This window comes from Choloepus didactylus, chromosome 5 (genome assembly GCF_015220235.1).
Source record: "Choloepus didactylus isolate mChoDid1 chromosome 5, mChoDid1.pri, whole genome shotgun sequence".
Taxonomy (NCBI): domain Eukaryota; kingdom Metazoa; phylum Chordata; class Mammalia; order Pilosa; family Megalonychidae; genus Choloepus; species Choloepus didactylus.
This window is the reverse complement of record NC_051311.1, coordinates 153273194-153295802: the sequence shown is the minus strand read 5'-3', so window position 1 is coordinate 153295802 and position 22609 is coordinate 153273194. Positions and strand designations below refer to the sequence as shown.

At 36.3% G+C, this 22609-nt stretch overlaps 1 protein-coding gene across 1 annotated transcript in view; it reads right to left on the bottom strand.

The window, feature by feature from the left end:
• Positions 1 to 12801: 12801 nt before the first annotated feature.
• The window catches only part of STK17A (serine/threonine kinase 17a), a 33773-nt gene continuing 23965 nt past the window's right edge, over positions 12802 to 22609 (bottom strand). The window contains exons 4-7 of the mRNA XM_037837145.1: positions 21911 to 22037; positions 18815 to 18863; positions 18544 to 18723; positions 12802 to 17977 (exon numbers count right to left, since the gene is read on the bottom strand). Coding sequence (XP_037693073.1) covers positions 17653 to 17977; positions 18544 to 18723; positions 18815 to 18863; positions 21911 to 22037 — 681 coding nt within the window. The 3' untranslated portion in view covers positions 12802 to 17652. The remainder of the gene's footprint in view (positions 17978 to 18543; positions 18724 to 18814; positions 18864 to 21910; positions 22038 to 22609) is intronic.

The following is a 22609-nucleotide window of genomic DNA, read 5'->3' as shown; positions in this document are numbered from 1 at the left end:
CCGAGCCCGAGTTGTCAGTGGCAGCCAGCCATCGGGCCATGTCCTCCTTCCCCTCTTCCATGAGATCGGTGGTATTCCAGATGGCAGCTACGCCAACGGCCTGGGCTCTGGAATGAAGACGACGTGGAGCAGAGCTACAGCTGACCCAGAAGCTGCCCCGCAGCAGGGACGGAGCACGAGCGAGAAGTAAACCCTTATAAATTCCTGAGATTGACTACACTTTTAAAAAAGAGGCAATGGAAGAATAAACTAAAACCAGTATAAGTAATTACTTTAGGAGAAGCAAACAAATGGGGAGGTGCAGTTTGGGAGCAGGATGGAAACTGGTCTTCCTTGAATGTACTTTGTTTTATGGTTTTGACTTTGAAACCATGTATCTTTTTTTTTTTTTACGTAATTTAAAAATAAAATTAAATCACAAAGAAAAATCCCTAAGATATTTTACAATATTGAAATAAATAAGAGATATTTCAAGTGACTTTAGAATACAGTTTTGACTCAGCATTCTGGGCGGGATATATTCTAAGGACAAAAAGAGCTACCAAAAAATCTTAAACTACACTGAGTAGTCTTAGTGTTCATGCACACGCTTATATACGTCTCCAGGTTCGTTCTAGACTTCCCCCTTTTCAACTCTGTAACTCCCTTCCCCAACAGTGAGAAACCTGTCTCCCGTTATCTTCAGCATATTTGCTAATTTATTAGCTCAAATGTAGAATACACAAGAGTTTCAGAATTGCTACCTACAAAAAGCAAAAATCCCTGCTAACTAAAGTTCAATATGGTTTACATTTTTAAGGTAAGATTTACATACACAATTTATGCACAAATCATGTCTGTATAAGTCCATGTGATTTTACAAATGCCTACACCCACATAATCCATATTCCCATCAAAGTACTGATCACTTCCATCACCTCAGAAATTTTCCTTGGGTTCCCTTTCTGGTCAATGCCCACTGCTGCTCTGCCCCCAGAGGGAACCATGCATTGATTTTTCACCAAAAATTAATTTTTGGTACTTGGGGTTTGCTTTAAAACACTCCACCCATTGATGAACCTGGATGACAAAATTGTAATTGGTGAATGTTTGAAATATTCTATGAAAATTATTTTTTTGAAGTGTTAAGGAACTTTTTGGTGGTTAGTTCAGAGGAAGCCTTTACAGAATAAAACTGTCTTTGTTTCTTCATAAATTCTTGTCATAGACCTTGATTTTCAAAGTAAGTAATGAATTAGACAAGTATCAGAACACCTCCAACAAATCATCTCCCTTCTCTCCAAGTGTCCACCCAGCCTCTCCCTCCCCAGACTTTTCTCTTAAGTCAAGTAATTTCATCCAAATGAGGGAGGAAACTGCAAAATCTTTGAAAAAATATGCATATGAAATTAGACCAAGAAGACTTACTCCTAATAACAATTAACAGCTCAAGAAAAGAGGCTTTTAATTTAGGATTAAGCATTTTTATATAGAGAGTTAAAAATAAGTCTCAACTACTTGTCACAAAATTCTACACTTGTTTACCCAATCATCCCTTATCAAGCAGGGTGGTAGATTTCTTTACTTACATAGGGCAACTTTTTTCTTCCCAATTTCAGCTGGAATGTTTTAAATGAGGATAAGAAAGACACAAAAACATAATCAGGAAGGATACCTTTAAAAAAAATGTCAGAGACACCATTTTCTGGTAAAAGGAAAGATACTTAAGAAAGTCTCTTCCTATCCCAAAGGTAGTGTTTTCTGCTTCCATTAAACCCGTTACAGAATCAAAACCATTGAGTTAACATGTTAACTTGCCCCAGAAGAGAAACTTGGAAGTTTGTTTACAGAACAAATTATCTTAAAATGGTATTTTAGGATGAGGACAAAAATTAAATGAAAAATAGGGTGGGGGCAGCATGGAATGCTTTGGGTGTTCTTTTTTACTTTTATTTTTATTCTTCTTTCTTTTTTTTTTTTTTTTGGAGTAAGGAAAATGTTCAAAAATTGATTGTGGTGATGAATACACAACTATATGATGGTACTATAAACAACTGATTGTACATTGTGGATGATTGTATGGTATATGAATATATCTCAATAAAGCTGATTTTTTTTAAATGGTATTTTAGGGTATTGAAGGATTTTAGAAACTTGGATACTAGATGTAGGAATGACATGAAGTGTAGAGGGTACATCCCAGAGTGTTGGAAAAAGGGAATAATGGTAGAAAACTATGGGCCTGCCTAGGAAATCAAGGCCGTGGGCAGACATGAAAGTCTGTGTTCATGGATCACTGGAGTTTATTTGAAAACCATGTGCAAATTGTTGATCATTTTGCTCTTTTAGTCACCTGGACGTCTCACACTGGCCAGAACAATTAAGAGTTGAGTAGGACACAAAATTTTGGTTGCAGTTTAGTTGTGTTGTGTTGAACTAGATTTACATCTTCCACTAACTTCACTAATTTGACACTTTACTCCTTATGCTTTTATATCATATACATACTGTCTTCTCCAAAGATGGTCCTACTTAAAGCATCTTAGTATGTAATTTGAAATCATAAATATTGTAGGTCAATAAGACTGAACGTGACAAAATAAATGAGAAGCATATCCAAAAGCTGTAACATACAGAACTTAACAATTTTTAAAGTATTTTTATTGAGATATATTCATATACCATACAATCTATCCAAAGTGTACAGATCAATGGCTTTTAGTGTAATCATTTATCACCACAATCAATTTTAGAACATTTTCATTACTCCAAAAAGAAAAACCCATACCCCTTAGCAGTCATTTCTCTCAATCCCTCTATCCTTTCCCAGTCCTACAAAACCACTAATTCTGTCTCCATAAATTTATTTATATTTAAATTTTATTTAAATGGCATCATAAATATGTAGTACTTTGTTGTTGACACTTCACATTAGTGTGGTACCTTTGTTACAATTGATGAAACAATATTAAAATATTAGTAACTATAGTCCATAGTCTGCATTAGGTGTATTTTTTCCCCATGTTCCACCCTATTATTAACAACTTGTAATAGTGTCATACATTTGTTATAATTCATGAAAGAACATTGTATTTGTACTATTAACCCCAGTCTATCATCCACAACAGGGTTGACTGTTGTAGTGCCATGTTTTATCGTCTTTCATTCTAGATACATACATGACCCAAAACTTCCCCTTTCAACCACATTTGCAAACATAATGCAAAGCTGTTAATTACACTCACAATGATGAGCTATCATCACAACTACCCATTTCAAAACATTTACAATCAACCTAATTAGAAGTTCTGCTCAAATTAAGCATCAGCTCTCCACTGTCTACCCCCATTCAATCCCCTAATAACCAACTTATATTCTAGATTTTAACTCTATGACTTTGCTTATTATAATTAGTTCGTATCAGTGAGATCATTTAATACTATTCCATGGTATGAATATACCACATTAAAAAAAATCCATTTATTGGTTGATGGACACTTAGATTGCTTCCATCTTTTGTCAGTTGTGAATAATGTTGCTATGAACATCAGTATGCAAATGTCTGTTCACATCCCTGCTTTCAGTTCTTCTGGGTATATGACTAGTAGTGGGATTGCGGATCACATGGCAATTCTATACTTAGCTTTGTTAGAAACTGCCAAACTGTCTTCCATAGTGGCTGCACCATTTTACACATTCATCAGTAGTGAATGAGTGTTCCTATTACTCCACGTCCTCTCCAACACTTGTTTTCTGTTTTGTTTTTTTTTTTAAATAGTGGCCATTCTAGTAGGTATGAAATGATATCTCATTGTGGTTTTGATTTGCATTTCCCTAGTAGCTAGTGATGTTGAATATCTTTTCATGTGCTTTTCAGCCATTTGTATTTCCTTCCTGGAAAAATGTCTATTGAAATTTTTGCCCATTTTTTAATTGGGTTGACTTTTTATTGCTGAGTTGTAGGATTTCTTTATATATTCTGGATACTAAAGCCTTGCAGAATATGTGGTTTCCAAATATTTTCTCACATTGAGTAGGTTTCCTTTTTACTTTCTTGACAGAGTCCTTTGAAAGCACAGTTTTTAATTTTTGAAGAAGTCCCATTTATCTATTTTTTCTTTCATTGCTTGTGCTTTGGGGTGTCAAGTCTAAGAAACTATTGGCTATCACAGGATATTGAGGATACTTCCCTACATTTTCTTCTAGGAATTTTATGGTCCTGGCTTTTATATTTAGGTGTCTGATCCATTTTGAGTTAATTTTTGTATAAGATGGGAGATAGTAGTCCTCTTTCAATCTTTTGCATATGGTTTCCAGTTCTCCCAGCACCATTTGTTGAAGAGACTGTTCTGTCCCAATTGAGTGGACTTAGCAGTTGTCGTCTTCTGCTTCTTCTAGTGTCAGTATAGATTGTTCATGTGTTTCTAGGAATTTGTCCATTTCAGCTAAGTTGTCTACTTTGTTGGCATACCATTGTTCATAGTATCTTCCTATGATCCTTTTTATTTCTGTGGGTCAGTAGTAATGTCCCGCCTCTCATTTCTGATTTTATTTATTTGCAACTTCTCTGTTTTTCTTTTGTCAGTCTAGCCAGGTGTTTGTCAATTTTATTGATCTTCTCAAAAAAACAACTTTTGGTTTTTTTAATTCTATTGTTTTTGTTGTTGTTGTTCTCAATTCCATTTATGTCTGCTCTAATCTTTGTTATTTCTTTTCTTCTCCTTGGTTTCAGATTAGTTTCCTGTTCTTCTTCTAGTTCCTCCAGGTGTGCACTTAGGTCTTTGAATTTAGCTCTTTTTTCCTTCTTAATGTAGGCATCTAGGACTATAAATTTCCCTCTCAGCACTGCCTTTGCTGCATCTAATGTTTGAAATGTTGTGTTCTTGTTTTCATTTGTCTCAAGATATTTACTGATACGTCCTGACAATTTCTTCTTTGACCCATGATTGTTTCAGGTTGTGTTATTTAATCTCCATATATTAGTGGATTTTCCAGTTCTCCTCATGTTATTGATTTCCAGCTTTGTTCCATTATTGTCAGAGAAAGTGCTTGGTATGATATCAATCTTTTTAAATTTATTGAGACTTTTTTTTTGACCCAATATGTGGTCTTTCCTGGAGAATGATCCATGAGCACTGGAGAAGAATGTATATCCTGCTCTTTGGGGTGCAGTGTTCTGTATGTGTCTGTTAGGTCTAGTTCATTTATCATATTATTCAAGTTTTCTGTTTCTGTATTGATCCTGTGTGTACTGAAATCTCCAACTATTATTGCAGAGACGTCTATTTTGCCCTTCATTTTTCCGGTGTCTGCCTGATATGTTTTCTGGCACCTTATTTAGGTGCATATTAATGATTGTTATTTATTCTTGGTGTCTTTCTGTCTCTTACAGCAGTTTTGCATTGAAGTCTGTTTTTTCTGATATTAATGTAGTTACCCCAGCTCTTTTTTGGTTAGTGATTGTGTGGAATATCTTTTCCAACCTTTCAATTTCAATCTATTTGTGTCTTTTGGTCTAAGGTGAGTCTCTTTTCTGTAGCATATATTTGTATCCTACTTTTTTTATCCATTCTGCCACTTTTTCACCTTTTGTTTGGGGAGTTTAATCCATTAACATTCAGTATTTTTACGGTAAAGGTAGTACTTACTTCAACCATTTTATCCTTTGGTTTTTATATGTTGTATCTTGTTTTTGCCTCTCTTTTATCCTTTTAGTTACCCATACTGATAATTTTCATTTCTACACTACTCTAAGCTTTCTCTGTCTTTTCCTGTAAACCTGCTGAACTCCCTTTAGTATTCCTTGTAGGGCAAGTCTCTTAGTTTTTGTTTATCTGTGAATATTTTAAACTCCCCCTCATTTTTGAAGGACAGTTTTTCTGGATAAAGAATTCTTGGCTGGCAGTTTTCCTCTTTCAATACCTTAAATATATCTTACCATTGCCTTCTTGCCTCCATAGTTTCTGCTGAGAAATTGGCACTTAGTCTTATTGTGGTTCCTTGAATATATGTGACAAATTGCTTTTCTCTTGCTGCTTTCAGGATTCTCTCATCATCTTTGGCATTTGACATCTGAATAGTATGTTTCTCAGAGAAGGTCTTTTAGGATTTATTCTCTTTGGAGTATGTGGTGATTCTTGGACATGTATGTCTTTCATAAGAGTTGGGAAGTTTTTGGCCATCATTTCCTCAACTATTCTTTCTGCTCCTTTCCCCTTCTGTTCTCCTTCTGGGAAACCCATGATGCATATTTTGTGCACTTCATGTTGTCATTCAAATCCCTGAAACTCTGCTCAATTTTTTCCATCTTTTCTCTATCTGTTCTTCTGTATGATTTTGATTGTCCTGTCTTCTAGTTCACCGTGACCCTGTGTTCTTGGAGAAGAGGACTTTCACGCCCCCGCCCTCTGCAGCAGCCAGTCAGGGACTGGACCGTGAGGTGGCCCACCTTGAGAGTGGGGGATGGGTGCCAGCTGCTGCCCCAGCATGAGCTACTCACAGTTCTTCGCTGCAGTTTCTTGGCCCTTCCCTCCTGCTCTTCCCTGGATGCCGTATAGGGCTCCCCTGGCCTCCGGAGCTCCAGGACAGTTGTTTCAGACACTTGCTGCCTGTCCATTAGCTGTTTTGGAGGAGCAGTAAGTCCTGGAGCTCCCTAATCTGCTCTCTTCCCTGGAAGTTCTCTCTGAGAACTTGACAATTTTTAAAAAAATCTTAAACTGGATGTTAAACGATTCTAAAAATTTGTAAACTAGAAACCATTACCAAATTTTCAAAAATCACTTTAACAAGACCTTGATTTTTACAGCTATAAATCTATTTTAATATTCTATACAACTAAATTTTGGTTATGATGTCTGAACTTTGCAAACTAAAGAAACATTAAAAGGAAAAGGGGGAGCTAACAATGTAGAACATACCATGTAGCAAAGAGAAATAGAGCTCTTTCAGTTTCAGCAACAGTAAAACTTGGAGGGACTACAGAATTGGGACACATAAAGTAATACGGGGAGAAGAGTATGTTTCATGAATGCTATTAGTGTTAGATTAGCAAGATTATCAATGACAAAAATCAGACAGTGTCCAGAAGATATTTTATGAATTTTGCCTTGATTGGTAACTTTATCAGTCAGGGTTCTCCAGAAAAAAACATAATCAATAGGGTACATTGTATATTTGATTTAAGGAATTGGATCACACAATTGTGGGCCTGGCAAATTCAAAATACATAGTACAGGCCAGTGGGCTGGAAATGCGGGCAAGAGGTGATGTTGCAGTCTTAAGGCAGAATTTCTTATCCAGGAATCCTTAGTGTTTTTATTCTTAAGCCTTCAACTGATGGGTAAGGTGTGCCCACATCATCAGTTCTTAAGGCCAGTCAACTGTTTGCAGATGCTATTCACATCCACAATATTCTCACAGCAACATCTACACTAGTGTTTGACCAAACAACTGGGCACCATAGCCTAGGCAAGTTGACACATAAATTAACCATCTGAGTAACAAAGTGGGAAAAATAACGTAGGATATAGTCTGTAAACTTCACTTTTTACACTGTATTGTTACTCCCCACACTTTATTTTTCTTACTATACCATATGGATCCTTGAGTACTAAGATGTGTCATTTCACTTTGCATTATGAATTCATTCCATAAACATGTTTGGGCAGCTACATTTCCCAGACATTGTGCTGTGTATCAGGGGGTATAATAAATCGGTGATATCATTTGTCTTTGAGGAAAGCATATTCTAGCTGGAGAGACAGATAAGCACAGCAGTTATTAGAGAATGGCAAATTTGCTGTTTTGCAAATGACAAAATGAAGGCACAGAGAAAAGAATCTTTCTCTTTATTCTTAATCCTTCCAAGAATTGGTCAGAGTTTCCTAAATTTTTAAGAGTATGAAAGCCTTTTAAAAACTATATTGTGAACCACTTCCTGAATTATTTAGCTATACTGATTAGATCTTGGGATTGGGGAAAAAAAGATTATATATATATATATATTATATATATATATATATATATATATATATATATATGACAAATATATGACAAGAAGCTATGAATAAGTATCATTTTAATTGTGAATTTGATTTTTATTAATCACATACTGTAGTGGCTTGGAGCTCTGTACCCAGAAAAACATGTTCTTAATCTTATTCCATTCTTGTAGGTGTGAACCTATTGTAAATAGGGAACTGTGATGAGGTTACTTCAGTTAAGGTGTGGCCCAACTGAATCAGGATGGCCCTTAACCGTATTACTGGAGTCCCTCATAAGTAGAATGAAATTAAGACACAGAGAAAGCCACAGGAAGAGGACAACAGTCAACCAAACCCAGAGAAGCCAGGAGAGACTGCCACGTGACAGAAAAACCAAGGACTAAGGACAGCTGGTAGCCAGTCCCAGAAGGACACAGTCTTCTGGGAGAGAGCACTGCCTTGATGACACCTTGATTTTGGACTTCTCCTAGCCTCAAAACCATAAGCCAATAATTTACTGTTGTTTAAGCCAACCCATTGCATGGTGTTTGTTTTAGCAACTAGGAAATGAAAACATACATTCAAAATAGCAATACCTGTATTAGACATTTGGCCTAATGATAATGCTGGTGTGTATGGATATGAGGATATTCAGCATTTGCTCAATCCCCACCTCCCCCTAAGGTTCAAGGCACATTTGGGAGGTCCTGTTTCTTTAAAGTTAAGGTTCTATATGCAGGTCACATCCTCTTCAATCAGTGACCATGTTAATTAAGCTCTGATATCAATGTTTCCCAATAACTAATGAGGAACATGGCTATATTGAGCCATACAATAAAAATGGAGCTAGTCTTAAACAGGAACGTAGTAGGAGAAGCTACAGATAATTCACTTGAGTTTTAAACAGCTTTACTGAGATATATTCAATTGAATATTTTAAAGTTAAGTTTACATAACTCTACATAATTTTTAAAAACATTTTGGTTATAAAGAAAATTTGCCTCTAAAGACTTAAAAAACAGGGAGAAAATTCATTTTCCTCACCAAAATTTCCATTCTATCCTCTTTCCTAATTAATGGTCTTTCTTCTGACACTGTGACTCTACCATCTCCCTCCATCCCACCCCTGCATCTTCTGACCTGTCGTAGCTTGCTAACTGTTGGGGACTGAATCATACCCCACCTCCCAGAAGAGGCATGTTCAAACCACAATTCCCTGGTCCTGTGGGTGTAAATGGGACCTCTGATGATGTTATTAGGTAAGATGAGCTCAAACTGAATGGGGGTGGCTTTCATCCAATATGGCTGACATCTTTATAAGCAAAGGAAATTGGACACAGAAAGAGAAGCCACAGAAGCAAGGAGCTCAAAGTCAACAGAACCCAGATGAGAAAGAAGATGCCACCACGTGCTTTGCCACGTGCATTGAAGACTGCCGATCAGCCAGAAAATCCCAACCTGAAGGAAGCAAGCTTTCTAACTCTGAACCAATAAACCCCTGTTTTTAAGCCAAACCATTGTATGGTATTTGTTTTAGAGGCTAGGAAACTGAAACACTAGCTTTTCCAAAGTGGTCTTCTCCTGGGCCTGAACCATTTCCTTCAGGTTAGCAACTCATCTGAGTATTGCCCGGGGAGTATGTGTGTTAAAAGGCTTGGAAAATTGGAGTGGATGGTAAAGCCAGTGGTACAGAATTTGTAGCAGCAGTTGCTATGCAAAAGGCATGATCTAATGAAGATAGATGACAGATCCTTAAGCAAATTTCAATAGCTAGCAGGTGAATATTCTTATTTTTAAAAATGGTGCATTTCCCAGTTTAAAATTTAAATATACTATTTTTAGCAGTTACTTCAAGTACTTTCAAAAATGGAATTATTTTAACCTAAGATATGGCTTAGATCTAAGACTTAGATTCTAATCAGACAGACAGATAAACCAGTGATTACAGAATTTGTGGTAAGTGGTTTGATGGAACTTAACAAGGAGCATTTATAAAACGTTCATCTGTGTTCAAAGAATCCTTAAGAACTGCATCCATTTTGCAAAACTAAGTCACTACTCAAAACAAAGTACGAGGGGCAAGATGTGGAGTAGACTCACTTCTCCCTATTCTTCCCACTAAGTACAGCTAAAAAACCTGCACAATTCTTATAAAACACATACAGTTTTCTGAGTATATACTCGGAAAGATGGAAAGAATGCAGACTGCCTAGAGACCCTGGGACTCAAGGAATGATACGGTGTTGAGTTCCCTGGGTTTTCTTTTTGCCTCTTATATCTCAGACTGGGTGCTGGAAAAACTGGCAACCTGGAAATACTGAGAGCAGAAAACAAAAGCCCCAAGAAAAGTCTGCTCTCTCTAGCCAAGGGATCAGGAAATGGGCTACCTAGAAAGAGAGAATGCTTTTAGACAGTAACTGCCCTACTCTAGCCAAACATAATGGAAAAAATCACAGCCTCCGCCCCACCCCATCAGCAAAGGCCATGTGGGCAGCCCAGACTTCCACTCTTGCCTGGCTGTAATGAGGGTCCCTGCCTCCTGTTGGGATGGTGTCAGAGAAGGCCAAGTGGGGAGCTGGGAGTTTCATCTCACCTGAAGGTAACAAGCACCCCCTTCATGGTGTCAGTGGTGGCCATGTGGGGAGCCCAGACTTCTACCCCCACCCAGCAAGCCCATCCCTCTCCTGCCCCACGGTGTCAGTGGTGGCCGCGTGCTTGGGGGGGCAGTAGTGAGGCACTCCTCCCTGCCCAGGTGCCAAAGAAGAGTGGTGAGCCTGGACCTTCATCCCAACCTCACAGGGCTGAGGAGACACTCCCACTTGCCCACCCAAGTCGGGCAAGAGGAGGCCTGCTAAAACAGAAGAGCACACCAACACCAAGAGGTCTAGATGTTGGAATTATCTGACAAGGATTTTAAAGCAGCCACCATAAAAAAAGCATAAGTGAGCAATTATGAACACACCTGAAACAAATGAAAAAAAGCATCAGCAAAGAAATAGAAGACATAAAGAACCAAATGGAAATTTTAGAAGTCAAAATTACAATACGAAAATAAACCTCTCACTGGAGGGGCTCAACAACACAACAGAAAGGACAGAGGAAAGAATCAGTGAATATGAAGATAGAACACAGAAATTACCCAGTCTGAACAAAGAGAAAACAGACTGAAAATAGTATCTGTAGGACTATAACAAAAGATCTAACATTTGTGTCATCAGAGTCCTACATGGAGAAGAGAAAGAGGGTGGGGTTGAAAACGTATTTGAAAGATAATGGCTGAAAATTTTCCAAATTTGGCTAAAGACTTATAAACCTACAGATTCAAGGGGCTGAGTGAACTCCAAACAAGATAAAACCCCAAAAATCCATGACCAGATAAACTTATGAAACTAAAGACAAAGAAAAAAACCTTTAAAGCAGCAAGAGAAAAAGGATACCTTATCTATATAGGGGAATAATCTGATAGTGGATTTCTTTGTATATAAAATAAAACAAAAAAATCTTAAAAAAGGAAAGAAAAGTAGACTCATTATTATTTAAATAATTTATAATTTAGACATAGTTAAGCATAATGAGCTAAAAATGAGTATAAGAAGTGGAGTATCACAAGCAAAACATATACACAATTGAAAAATGAACAGTATCCAAAACAATAGCATCAAAACCATAAAATATGTAGGGATGAAGTTAACAAAACATGTTCAAGATCTTTACATTGAAAACTATAAAACTGCTGAGAAAAATTTTAAAATCCTTTGTGAAGGTTTGAAGCTGTATGTAGCCCAGAAAAAACATGTTCTCAAAGTTAATCCATTCCTGTGGGTGTGGACCTATTGTAAGTAGGATCTTTGGGTGAGCAGGATCTTAGGTTAAGTTGTGACCGACCCACTTCTTTTCAGGGTAGGTCTTAATCCTTTTAATGGAGTCCTTTATGAAAGAATGAAATTCAGACAGAGAAAGAGAAAGCCAGGGAAGCAAGAAGCTGAAAGCAAGGAAACCCAGAAGGGAAAGATCAGCAGATGCCACCATGTGCCTTGCAGCTGGTCTTCGGGGAGAAATCATCGCCTGATGATGCCTTGATTTGAACTTTTTCTCAGCCTTGAAACTGTAACCTTGTAAGATAATAAATCCCATTGTAAACACCAACCTATTTCTGGTATACTGCTTTTGGCAGCCTAGCAGACTAACAGATATATATATTTTTAATACAGTTTTATTGAGATATATTCACATACCCTACAATCATCCACAGTGTCCAGTTATTTACAGTACCATCACATAGTTGTATATTCATCACCAGAATCAATTTTTGAACCTTTTCCTTACTCCAAAAAAAAAAAAAAGTAAAAAAGAACACTGAAAACCTTCCATCACCCCATGCCACACTATTTTTCATTTAATTTTTGTCCCCATTTTTCTACTCATCTGTCCATACACTAGATAAAAGGGAGTGTGAGCCACAAGGTTTTCACAATCATACAGTCACACCATGTAAGTGACATAGTTACACAATCATCTTCAGGAATCAAGGCCACTGGGTTGCAGTTCAACAGCTTCAGGTATTTCCCTCTAGCCATTCTAACAAAACTAAAGTACATAAGAATGCCTTCCAGAGTGACCTCTCAATTCCATTTGAAATCTCTCAGCCACTGAAACCTTATTTTGTTTCATCTCCCTTCCCCTTTTTGGTCAAGAAGATTTTCTCAATCCCATGATGCTGGGTCCAGGCTCATCCCCAGAAGTCATATCCTGCGTTGCTAGGGGGATTTATACCCCTGGGAGTCATATCCTATGTATAGGGGGAGGGCAGCGAGTTTACCTGGTGAGTGGGCTTAGAGAGAGAGACAGGCCACATCTGAGCAACAGGGAGGTTCTCTGGGGGAGACTCCTAGGCACAATTATAAGTAGGCTTAGCCTCTCCCTTGCAGCAACAAGTCTCATAAGGGAAAGCCCCCAGATCGCAGACTTGGCCAAGTAAATTCGTAGTCCTCAATGTTGGTGAGAATATCAGTAATAACCCAGGTGGGGAAGTCCAACATTTCCACATTTTCCCCAGTTCCTCAGGGGGGCCCCACAAATACATTTTTATTTTCTGCCCAAATCACTTTGGGATGTATCGGAATTTCACTCCAACCTGTACAAACCCACCAGATGTCACTTCCCATTCAAAGCTCTATGTACTTACGGTGTTCAAAAAAACTGACTGTACAAGTTAAATTATTTAGTGCTAACACATATTTTAATAAATGGAAAGGCATACCACCTTTATGTACTGAAACACTCAATACTGTTAAATTGTCAAATTGATCTACAGATTCAAGGCAATCCCAATCAAAATCCAAGACAGCTTTTCTTTGGGTAGTTTTGGCAGAAATTGACAAGCTGATTCTAAAATTTATTTGGAAAGGACCTAGAATTATAAGCAAAACAATCTTGAAAATGAAAAAAAAAATGGAAGGCCTATTTTACCTGACATGAAGACTTATAAAGTATTGACAAAAGGATAAACAGATAGATTAATGGAGCAGAATACAGTCCAGAATTAGATCCACAAATAGATACATGGTCACAGGATTTTAAAAAAGGGCACCAAAATAATTCAATGGGGAAAGGTAAATCTTTTTTGACAACTGGTGCTGAAACACTGAACAATAATAAAGGAAACAAAGATACTTGACCCGTACTTCACACCATACCAATAAAATAATTCATCACAAACCTAAACTTAAAAGCTAAAACTTTTATGAAGCTTATAAAAAAATAAGACAATATCTTCATGACCTTAGAGAAGGGTAAAGACTTCTTACAGAGGACAAAGAAAACATTAACCATAAAATACAAATTGATAAATTGGACTTCCTCAAAATTAAAACCTGCTCATCAAAAGACATTGCTGAGAAAATAAGTAGATGAGTGACAGTGTGGGAGAAAAATATTTATAACACATAAATCTGACAAAGGACTTGAATCCAGAATATATAAATAACTCCTACAACTCATTATCCAACTAAAAAAAAAAAGCCAAAAGACTTGAACAGATCACAAAGGCAAATATATGAATAGTCCAATAAGCACATGAAAGTGGTCCTTATTAATCATCAGGGAAATGAAAATTAAAACTACCATGAGATACCATCATATACCCGAATAGCTAAAATGAAAAAGATGGACACCACCAAATGCTGGCAAGGATGTTAAGCAAAACGGTACAACCAGTTTGGGAAACTGGCAGTTTCTTAAAAAATTAAATATACATCTAGCCTATGACCTAGTAATTCTACCGCTAGTTATTTTGTTTAAGAGAAATGAAAACATGTCCACAAAAATCCCTGTACAAAAACATTATAGCTGCTTATTCGTAAGGGTCCAGGAGTCCCTCAATAGGAGAATGATCAACCGTGGTCTATTCATACAACAGAACACTGAATAGAAATAAAAAGGAACAAACTACTGATACAAGCAACAACATGGATGAATTTCAAAAACATCATGCTGAGTAAAAGGTGGAAACAAAAAATTATATGTCACATGATTCCATTTATATAAACTTGAAAAGGGAAACTGATCTATAACAATACAAAGCAAATTTGTGATTGCTTGGGCAGGGGGATGGCAAGGGGCACGAGGGAACTTTTTGGACTGATAAAATAATATTCTGTCACTATAGGAGTATGGGTTACAAGAGGGTATGCATTTGTCAAGCCTGATCAAAACTATGATTTAAATCTGTACATTTCATTATGTGTAAATTATATCTCTTGTGGGGGGTTGGAGGGCCCTTCCATCAGAACAAAACACTAGTTAGAGACTGAGGCTATTGAACGTTTTTAATCTGGCTCTTCTAATTCTGTAACAAACTGAGGGTACTAACTGGAAGATGATCTTCAACTATACTGGCTGTTTAATTTTTAATTTTATCAGATCAATTTGGATTTTTACAACAGTGAGCTTAAAATATATTTGGGATTAGTTTGTTGATACTTTGGCTAACCAGATTTCCCTGTTTATAATTATCTATATTGCTGTCTATGGATCAATATTTATTATTTCTACATATGCTTAGGCCTCCAATAGTCTGAGCCCCCCCCCATCACATTACTGAGAACTCTTAATTCATCTCTTGTCTAACATTTTCTGAGCGATCTTTATAACATTTTCTCAAAAAAATTTTCTTCCAAACTGAGATTGGTTGGAAATGTTTAAAAGATATCACAATTATCATCAGTCCTAGAGAAAGATTTTCTCCTACTTTTCATGTGAAAACAAAACATTAAAAAATAATTTTCCAAATTATTAAAACCACTTAAAATTTCTGCATCTTCCATAAACAAATTCTTATCACACTAAAATATTATGTTGAATTTTATTATGATTAAACTAGAGGTATAAGCTGTTTGAATAAACTCAAAGATACAGTTTTACTCTTTTGTAAACTTGGTGATAAAAAATTGAAAATGAACATTAACAGCTTTAAATAAGCATAGTTCTAACTGGCAAGTCATTAATACAAAGACTTCATTTGGTCTAACATTGTGAAGACTGTTTACATTCTGTTTATAGCATATAAATAAAAAAAAAGTTCAATATACCTTTACAAGTATATTCTGAAGGATTTCTTTAAAAAGCACCGTACCACTTGAAATTTAAGGTACAAAAGCAGTTAACGATACACAGCACACTGAAAGAAAACCTGTCTTTTTACAAATGCAACAATTATATTAAATGTACTTATTATGAGTATAATATAAACTGGTTTGGAAAAGTCTACATGCTGTGCAAATGATTCCAATTTTAAAACCTGACAAATTCATCGAGTACAAAAATGCCACTCAATACTGAGTATTTTTTTTTTCCCCTCTTTCTCCCTTTACTTTTGGTCAGGGAGCTATTTATGAAAATTTATAAATTTTATAAAAATTTGCCTAAAATTGTGTTTTATCTCTTTCAAGAGACTTAAATCAGGGTTAACATTGCTTTTCATGGAAAACTCCCATTGTAGCAGAATTTCCTCTCCCTTTGATAACTTTTTAGAAATGCTAGTTTCTAAGAACTTGTATAAATAAAGCTACTTCAGTGAGAAGGGAGTGCAAACTGATTGAGCTGACTAATCAATCTGGTCTATGGGTGCATGAACAATTCTAAGGGCTCCGAAAGGATTACAGGCTGTGTGTGTAAGTGTCTAGCACAGAACACTGCACACGCTTCCAAGGAGGTCATCAGCTGCCATTATCATGATTTTGACATTTGAGAAATCATACTAGGAAGAAAGCATCATGGGACAGGCTAATCAGACCAAGAGGGGACAGGCCTAAGTTGGTCATGGTATCACAGTACAGAGCCTACAGCGCGGAGGGTCAGTACCGAGGGGACACGTAGTAACCGATGTATGGGGAACCTTGAGCCTAAAAAAGGATAAAGAAGCACTCTCAGACTTTTTTTGGTGAGAAGGATTTTAGTTAATTTTAAGTTATACATCATACACTTTACATATCCATTTTTTATAGGAATTTACCGTTCACTATGGGAACTAGATACAATTCAAGTGTTCAATCCTAATCAAATTAAACTCTGTTGAGTACATTCCTGTCGTTTTGGGACAAGGTAACTTTTTAATGACAAGGTGTCCAATGTCAAAGGTTTTGTGGATGAAGTAAAGGTGTAAAAATATTTTGGTATTTTATGATTTTTCCTAACAGATTGAGGACTGATAAGAAACTCAAAAGTAGAGGCTTCGTGGCAATAATGAATATACCTTATATCTTTTCTCCCATTCTAAGGTATTTTATTAATTTGGGGATAAAATATAACAGGGTCTTTTCACTGATCAAAGCAACCATAGTATGGATCAGATCACACTGGCACCTGCACATAACCCAAATCAAGTTACAAATACAGGGAGAAGGGTGAGGAGGTGGCAGGGGTATCGCCTGTGAATAAGAGCAGATGAGCATGGTGTGATGAGGGAAATGGCTGAAAAACTGACACTAGTTAATACAGGATTGCTTAACCATGATCTTGAAAACCAGAATAATCTAAGGTGAAAAATCACCATCTCTCTTATTAATGACACTGAAGGGAAACAAACTGTCAGGGATATTCACTGATAGGTTACAAGTGTTAGGCAAAAACAGACAAAAGGAGCCAAATAAAGTCAATATAAAGCAGTAATAAAATACAAAAATAAGACATTATCAAACTCTAATGGTTTGGTTTCAAAAACTAGGAACACTTCAATTTAAATTAAAATCTTGCAAAAAAAATCCCAAAGTATAAATTTTAGTAAAGATATCAACAAACATATATGCAAATATAGACACACATATGAATAATACAAAACAGATTTATAAAGATGTAATTTTGGCACTTTTACTGGATTTTAAAGAAATTGAATACAAACATCTTTGCACACAAATTCTCATTCTGAAGAAACAGGATCTGGAATTAAAAGATGCAATAACCCCCTTCTTAAAAATAACATTGAAACCGGTAACTTTACCTGTTAAACTGCCTGGTTGGCAACTTTATAAATCTGGCTTCATTCACCTACTTCTCTAAATTTAACAGTCACTTTAGTTTCTATCAGTGATACCTGGTTATCCACTTTCAGCACATGTATCATTTGGCCACAAGTCCATAAATAATATTAACAGTTTCAGTGTAGAAATCTTAAAGTTCCCAAGGGAAATACTGCTTAGTAGATAAATTCTCCTGGAATCTCTTGTAGCAAAGGCTCCTCAAATTTAAATCGTTTAGAAATGGCCTTTTGCTCCGTTTTCTCTTTTTCCGACTGTCGGCATTGTCCTAAAGTATACGAAGTAACTACAATTAACTCCTCTGTTACAACTGATTCCTCTGATTCTGATTTCTCGGTATCTGAATTAATTTCAGGCACGGAATCACTTTCTTGGAGGGCATTTGCTTCATCTAGGGCATCTTTCACCATGAAAGAAGGATCCTGAATACAGACCTGTGTTAACCAGGGATGTTTTAGGCATTCTTCAGCAGTGGCTCGATCTCTGTATAAAAATATACATTTATACAAAGTTAAAACTATTGAAAAATTAGAGGATAAGATACTGTATTTATTTTATTTTATTCTGAAAAAGTATGAAGTATTGGCAAAAATCTTTTCCCAAACAAAATGAGAAACTTTGACATTTACATACAATACCCCACAATGTTGAAAAACAATATTTTAAGTAAGGTAACTCAGAAAAGTCCTCTCGAAAGCCCAAGAACATATGAAACACATCTGCTAAAGGATTCGCTGTCGTTTTGTTGTCAATTCTACTAACCATGAATTATGAGACTAATTCACAATATGATACATTTGCAATTATGCTAATTTTGCTAATTAACTTTTAAATCCTGTTATACTCGGGTGGAGTACATATTTTCTAAAAATATTTTCATCTTTGCCACTTTTTCTTTCAACAGATATATTTAATCAAGGGTTTCATCTGGTTTCATGTCTACATTTTCATGTCTTCAATTTGATGTTTTGGTTTTTAAATTGCTTTTGTTTGGAGCAGATCATTCACTTAAAAATTGACAAAGATCAATATTAATTAATAATACTTACTCAGGTTTCTTAACTAAAAGTGACTTGATGAAGTCAATAGCTGGCTCAGACACAACATCAAATTCTTCCTCAGAAAAACTTAAATTCATCTGTGAGATATTCAAGAATGTTTCTTGTTTATTATTGCCTAAGAAGGGTGATAGCCCTGTTAGCATGACATATGTTAGCACTCCAATGCTCCTAAATCAAAAAGAAAATTAAAAAAAAAAATTATTATGTAGTATTATATTAATTTCATGAAACTAATTTGATTAATTTTTCCCAGTCTTACCACATATCTGTTGCCAGGCTGATAGGATCATAGTTAAGAATTTCAGGAGCTAGTAAAAGAGAAGAAAAAAAGAAGAACATTTGGTTTTATAGAAAAAAGATACTAACTTGCTCTTAGGTTAAAAAAAATTTAAAGTACCAGAAATTATGAGACACTATCAAAATGTGTACCTAAATGAAATAAAATAAGATAAATTGGATTAACATGAATTACTGTAAAGTCTAACTAGATGTTTGTAATTACTTTTTTTACTTTTCACACTGCTACGCTCCATTGTTGAGATCTAGTATTTAAAATTTTTTTAAAGATAAACACTACTATATAAACTGACAATTTTTGATACCCTCCTCTTCTCACACCTTCCATCCAATCAAGCATTGGTTCTAACAGCGTTATCTTTAAAATCTTTCTTAAATCCAGTGACTCCTCTTCTTCCCCACTGCCCATCCTAGCCCATGGCTCTTTCCCCTCCCACCCGGACAGCAGCAGTGGCCTGTCCAGGGGCTGCCCTGCTGCTCATCCCACCCTTCTGATCTATTCTTCATGTTACAGCCAGAGCAAACTTTTCAAACATCTACCCATTAACAAAAAGTCAGTCAGCAAAGTTTAAAAAAAACTGGCCATCCTCAGATGACATGCATCACACACAAAGGCAATGGAGCTGCATCTAGAGAGTTCTGACAAAAATCAAATGTGTTGATAATACTTAACTAAATTGTTGTCACAAATTCTCAAATGTGCAAGGACTCAGGAGATATACTGTAAAAACTCTCCTTGAAAAGAAAAATTACTCATTGATATAATCTAGCCAGCCAAAATGCTAGGATATGAAAAAACTGAATCCATTTAAACATAGATCCAATCTAAAGGTCTCTGGTTCCTTCCTGGGTTTCAAAAAAAAAAAAAGATCCAAAGACTAAGTAAAACACTGGTAATTACAATTAAAAAATAGAATGAAATGTTCTAATTCTAGAAAAAAAAAATTCAAAATCATATATCCATTACTGGTTTGGGGTAAAACCTCCACAGAAAATCAGAAGAGGAGACAAGGAGGAAATGTTAGGTATGCTAATTTCCTCAACTTTGATTTCTAAAATTGTTGAGTTGAGAAACAGAGGTTATGCAAAATTTTAAAAAGAAACTGCTAGGAAATTAAAAATGAAAGGCAAAGCCTCCAAATTACTGGAAGGGTGAAAATAAAATGGGGACCATAGAGCAAAACATGGTGGGGCGGGGGAAGGGTAGGGAATAATAACAATAGTTTGCTTTTTAAAATGCTTACTCTGTGCTGATTGCTGTTTTAAGAGCTTTATATATAGCAAATCCAATGTAATCCTTACAAATTCCCTATGAGGTAGGTACTATTACTAGCCCCATTTTACAAAGGGAACTGAGGTATAAAGGGATTTAGGTAACGAGCTCACCAGCTAGTGGGGTATGGGGCCAGAACTCACACCCAGGCAGTCACGTATATATAAAAAGGATGTGGAAGGCACAAACTTGCCTATTAAAAGGCAGGCCAGGGAAAGACAGGAGAGTCCTTTTGGTTTTCTGTTTTATATACCTCTGAATTAATTTTAGGTTTTTTTTGGGGGGGGATTGAGTTAGTACCACTTTTACAATAAAGAAGATTGTTCTGTTTTAAGGGAAAAAAGGCTCTTGGTAGAAAAATTAGAATTTACCAAAGAACAGAAAGCATTTAAAACAACTCATTCAGGGTAAAGATTACTATATTGGTATTTCAGCTAATAGCCTTTCATCCTGTCATTTCCTGTATTTCTTCTAGTTTACAATGCTACCCATTAAAAATTGGCTGAAATATTTGGGCTGCTGTTTTTCCTAAAGAAACACTGCTAAGTCATGTTTCTAAAACTTACACAGTGGTCATAATGCATATCCATCAGCATATTGAAAACTAATAGTCCATAAAAAAGCACATACAATTTTGGCAGGTTGTTTTTCTGCCCGTGACATCTTTTATTACCCAATTAATAAAGAATACATTCAAAACTATAGGACTTTAAAACTTTGAATTAGATTTTATACTATCACTGCATATAGCTTCATGCTTTCCTAAACCCCATCTGCCCTCCTGTCTCTGTGATCTCTGGAACCCTCTTTCCCTTGTAAATAAATTCCCAATATCCTCACCTTCTTCAAAGACTATTCTTTTTACCTCGTCTGTGAAATGAGAAGGCTCTCTAAGGCTCCCCATGCCCCAAGGCCCTCTAGAATGGGGACTGCCTGTCCACCCACTTCACACCCCCACCCTCAGGCAAAGACTCTCCTTCCCTTCAAGCCCAGGCCACAGCTGTCATCTACTGACACTCAGCCATCCTCCTCCACTCCAAGGCCTGCCTGGGCCATTTCACCACTCTGCCCATGACCCATCCTGCCTAGCATCAGAGCTTCTGAACCACCTGGTCTAAGAGCTGCCCTTCCAGAGCTACATTCAGGGCCTCATAATTGCAAAAAACTGCTTCACTGCTGAAATTTTAAATGTTAATATTACAATCTCTGGTCACAATCTCTAAATTATTTCACTACCTTACTCTACTACAAACGTTTTCTTCACCTCACTGAGACCACTAATCCTTCAAATTCCTATTTTTCTCTCAATGTATCATAAGTCATGTTTACATGGTACATCATCACTTCAGCAGCTCTCTTGCTGGTATGTTTAAGCCCCTCTTTCTTCAGAAACCCTCAGCTTTGCATCAGTCCACTGAATGCCCTGAATAACACTGCTTGCAATTCCTTTAACAATGTTTTTTACCAACCTGAACTTCTTCCTCCCACCCTCAGGTAATTATGATGCCCTACTTTATTAGGAAAATCCTCTCCTAGTTCTTTTAGAAGTAATTCCTTCAAATTCGCATAGCCTTTCAGGAAGGGGATCACCAACTGGGTACCTTATCCTTGGAAGTATTCCATATTTAAATTTAACCCAAAGGAATGAACCTGTAATGGCAGAATTTCAGTCTAACAGTCAGGTGTCAGACACCACTATTATTCACACCATATGTGAGTTACCTAATTGGAAGGTGATTCCTGACCCAATATACAAAACCATCACTCTTATTTATGAATACTTACCCACATATTCAGGAGTTCCCATAATTTCTCTGAGCTCTTCACTGTTCTTCATTATTCTTGAAAGGCCAAAATCAACTATCTTAATGTCACCCAATGGTGATCCACTTGTCAACAAAATATTCTGGGGCTAAAAAGACAGCACCCCCCCAAAAAAAAAAATCATGAAAACTATGACTAAGGATAAAAAACAAAAGCATGTAATCCATAAAACACACAAATTTCATCTGTGAAGATCCAAAATATGGAGAAATTTAGCAGTAAATAGTAATTCATTAAACAAGTACTTGCTGTGTATAAGGTACCATGCCGTCTACTCACTTGTACTTGCAAACTCATCCCCTATACCAGCAACTCCCCAGCATTTAAATATGCTTACATTCCTATCTTAAAAACCAAACCATATATATATATGTATGTATATATATATATAAAATCTTCCATGACTCTGCATCTCTTTCTAGTCAGCACACTTACTCCCTGCTATTCCTTCAAAGCTCAGTTCCTTGAAAACATGCTCATCTACACTTGCTATCAATTCAGCTAAGTCTGGACTTTGCCCCTTCTACTGGATCTGCCCTCACTGAGGTCACCAACAACTTCTAAGATCCACTAAATCCAATGGATGTCTTTCTCCTGCTATTTTGCATGCAATGATTTCTGAAGCATTTGGCACTATTAACCATTCTCGTATTCTTAAAA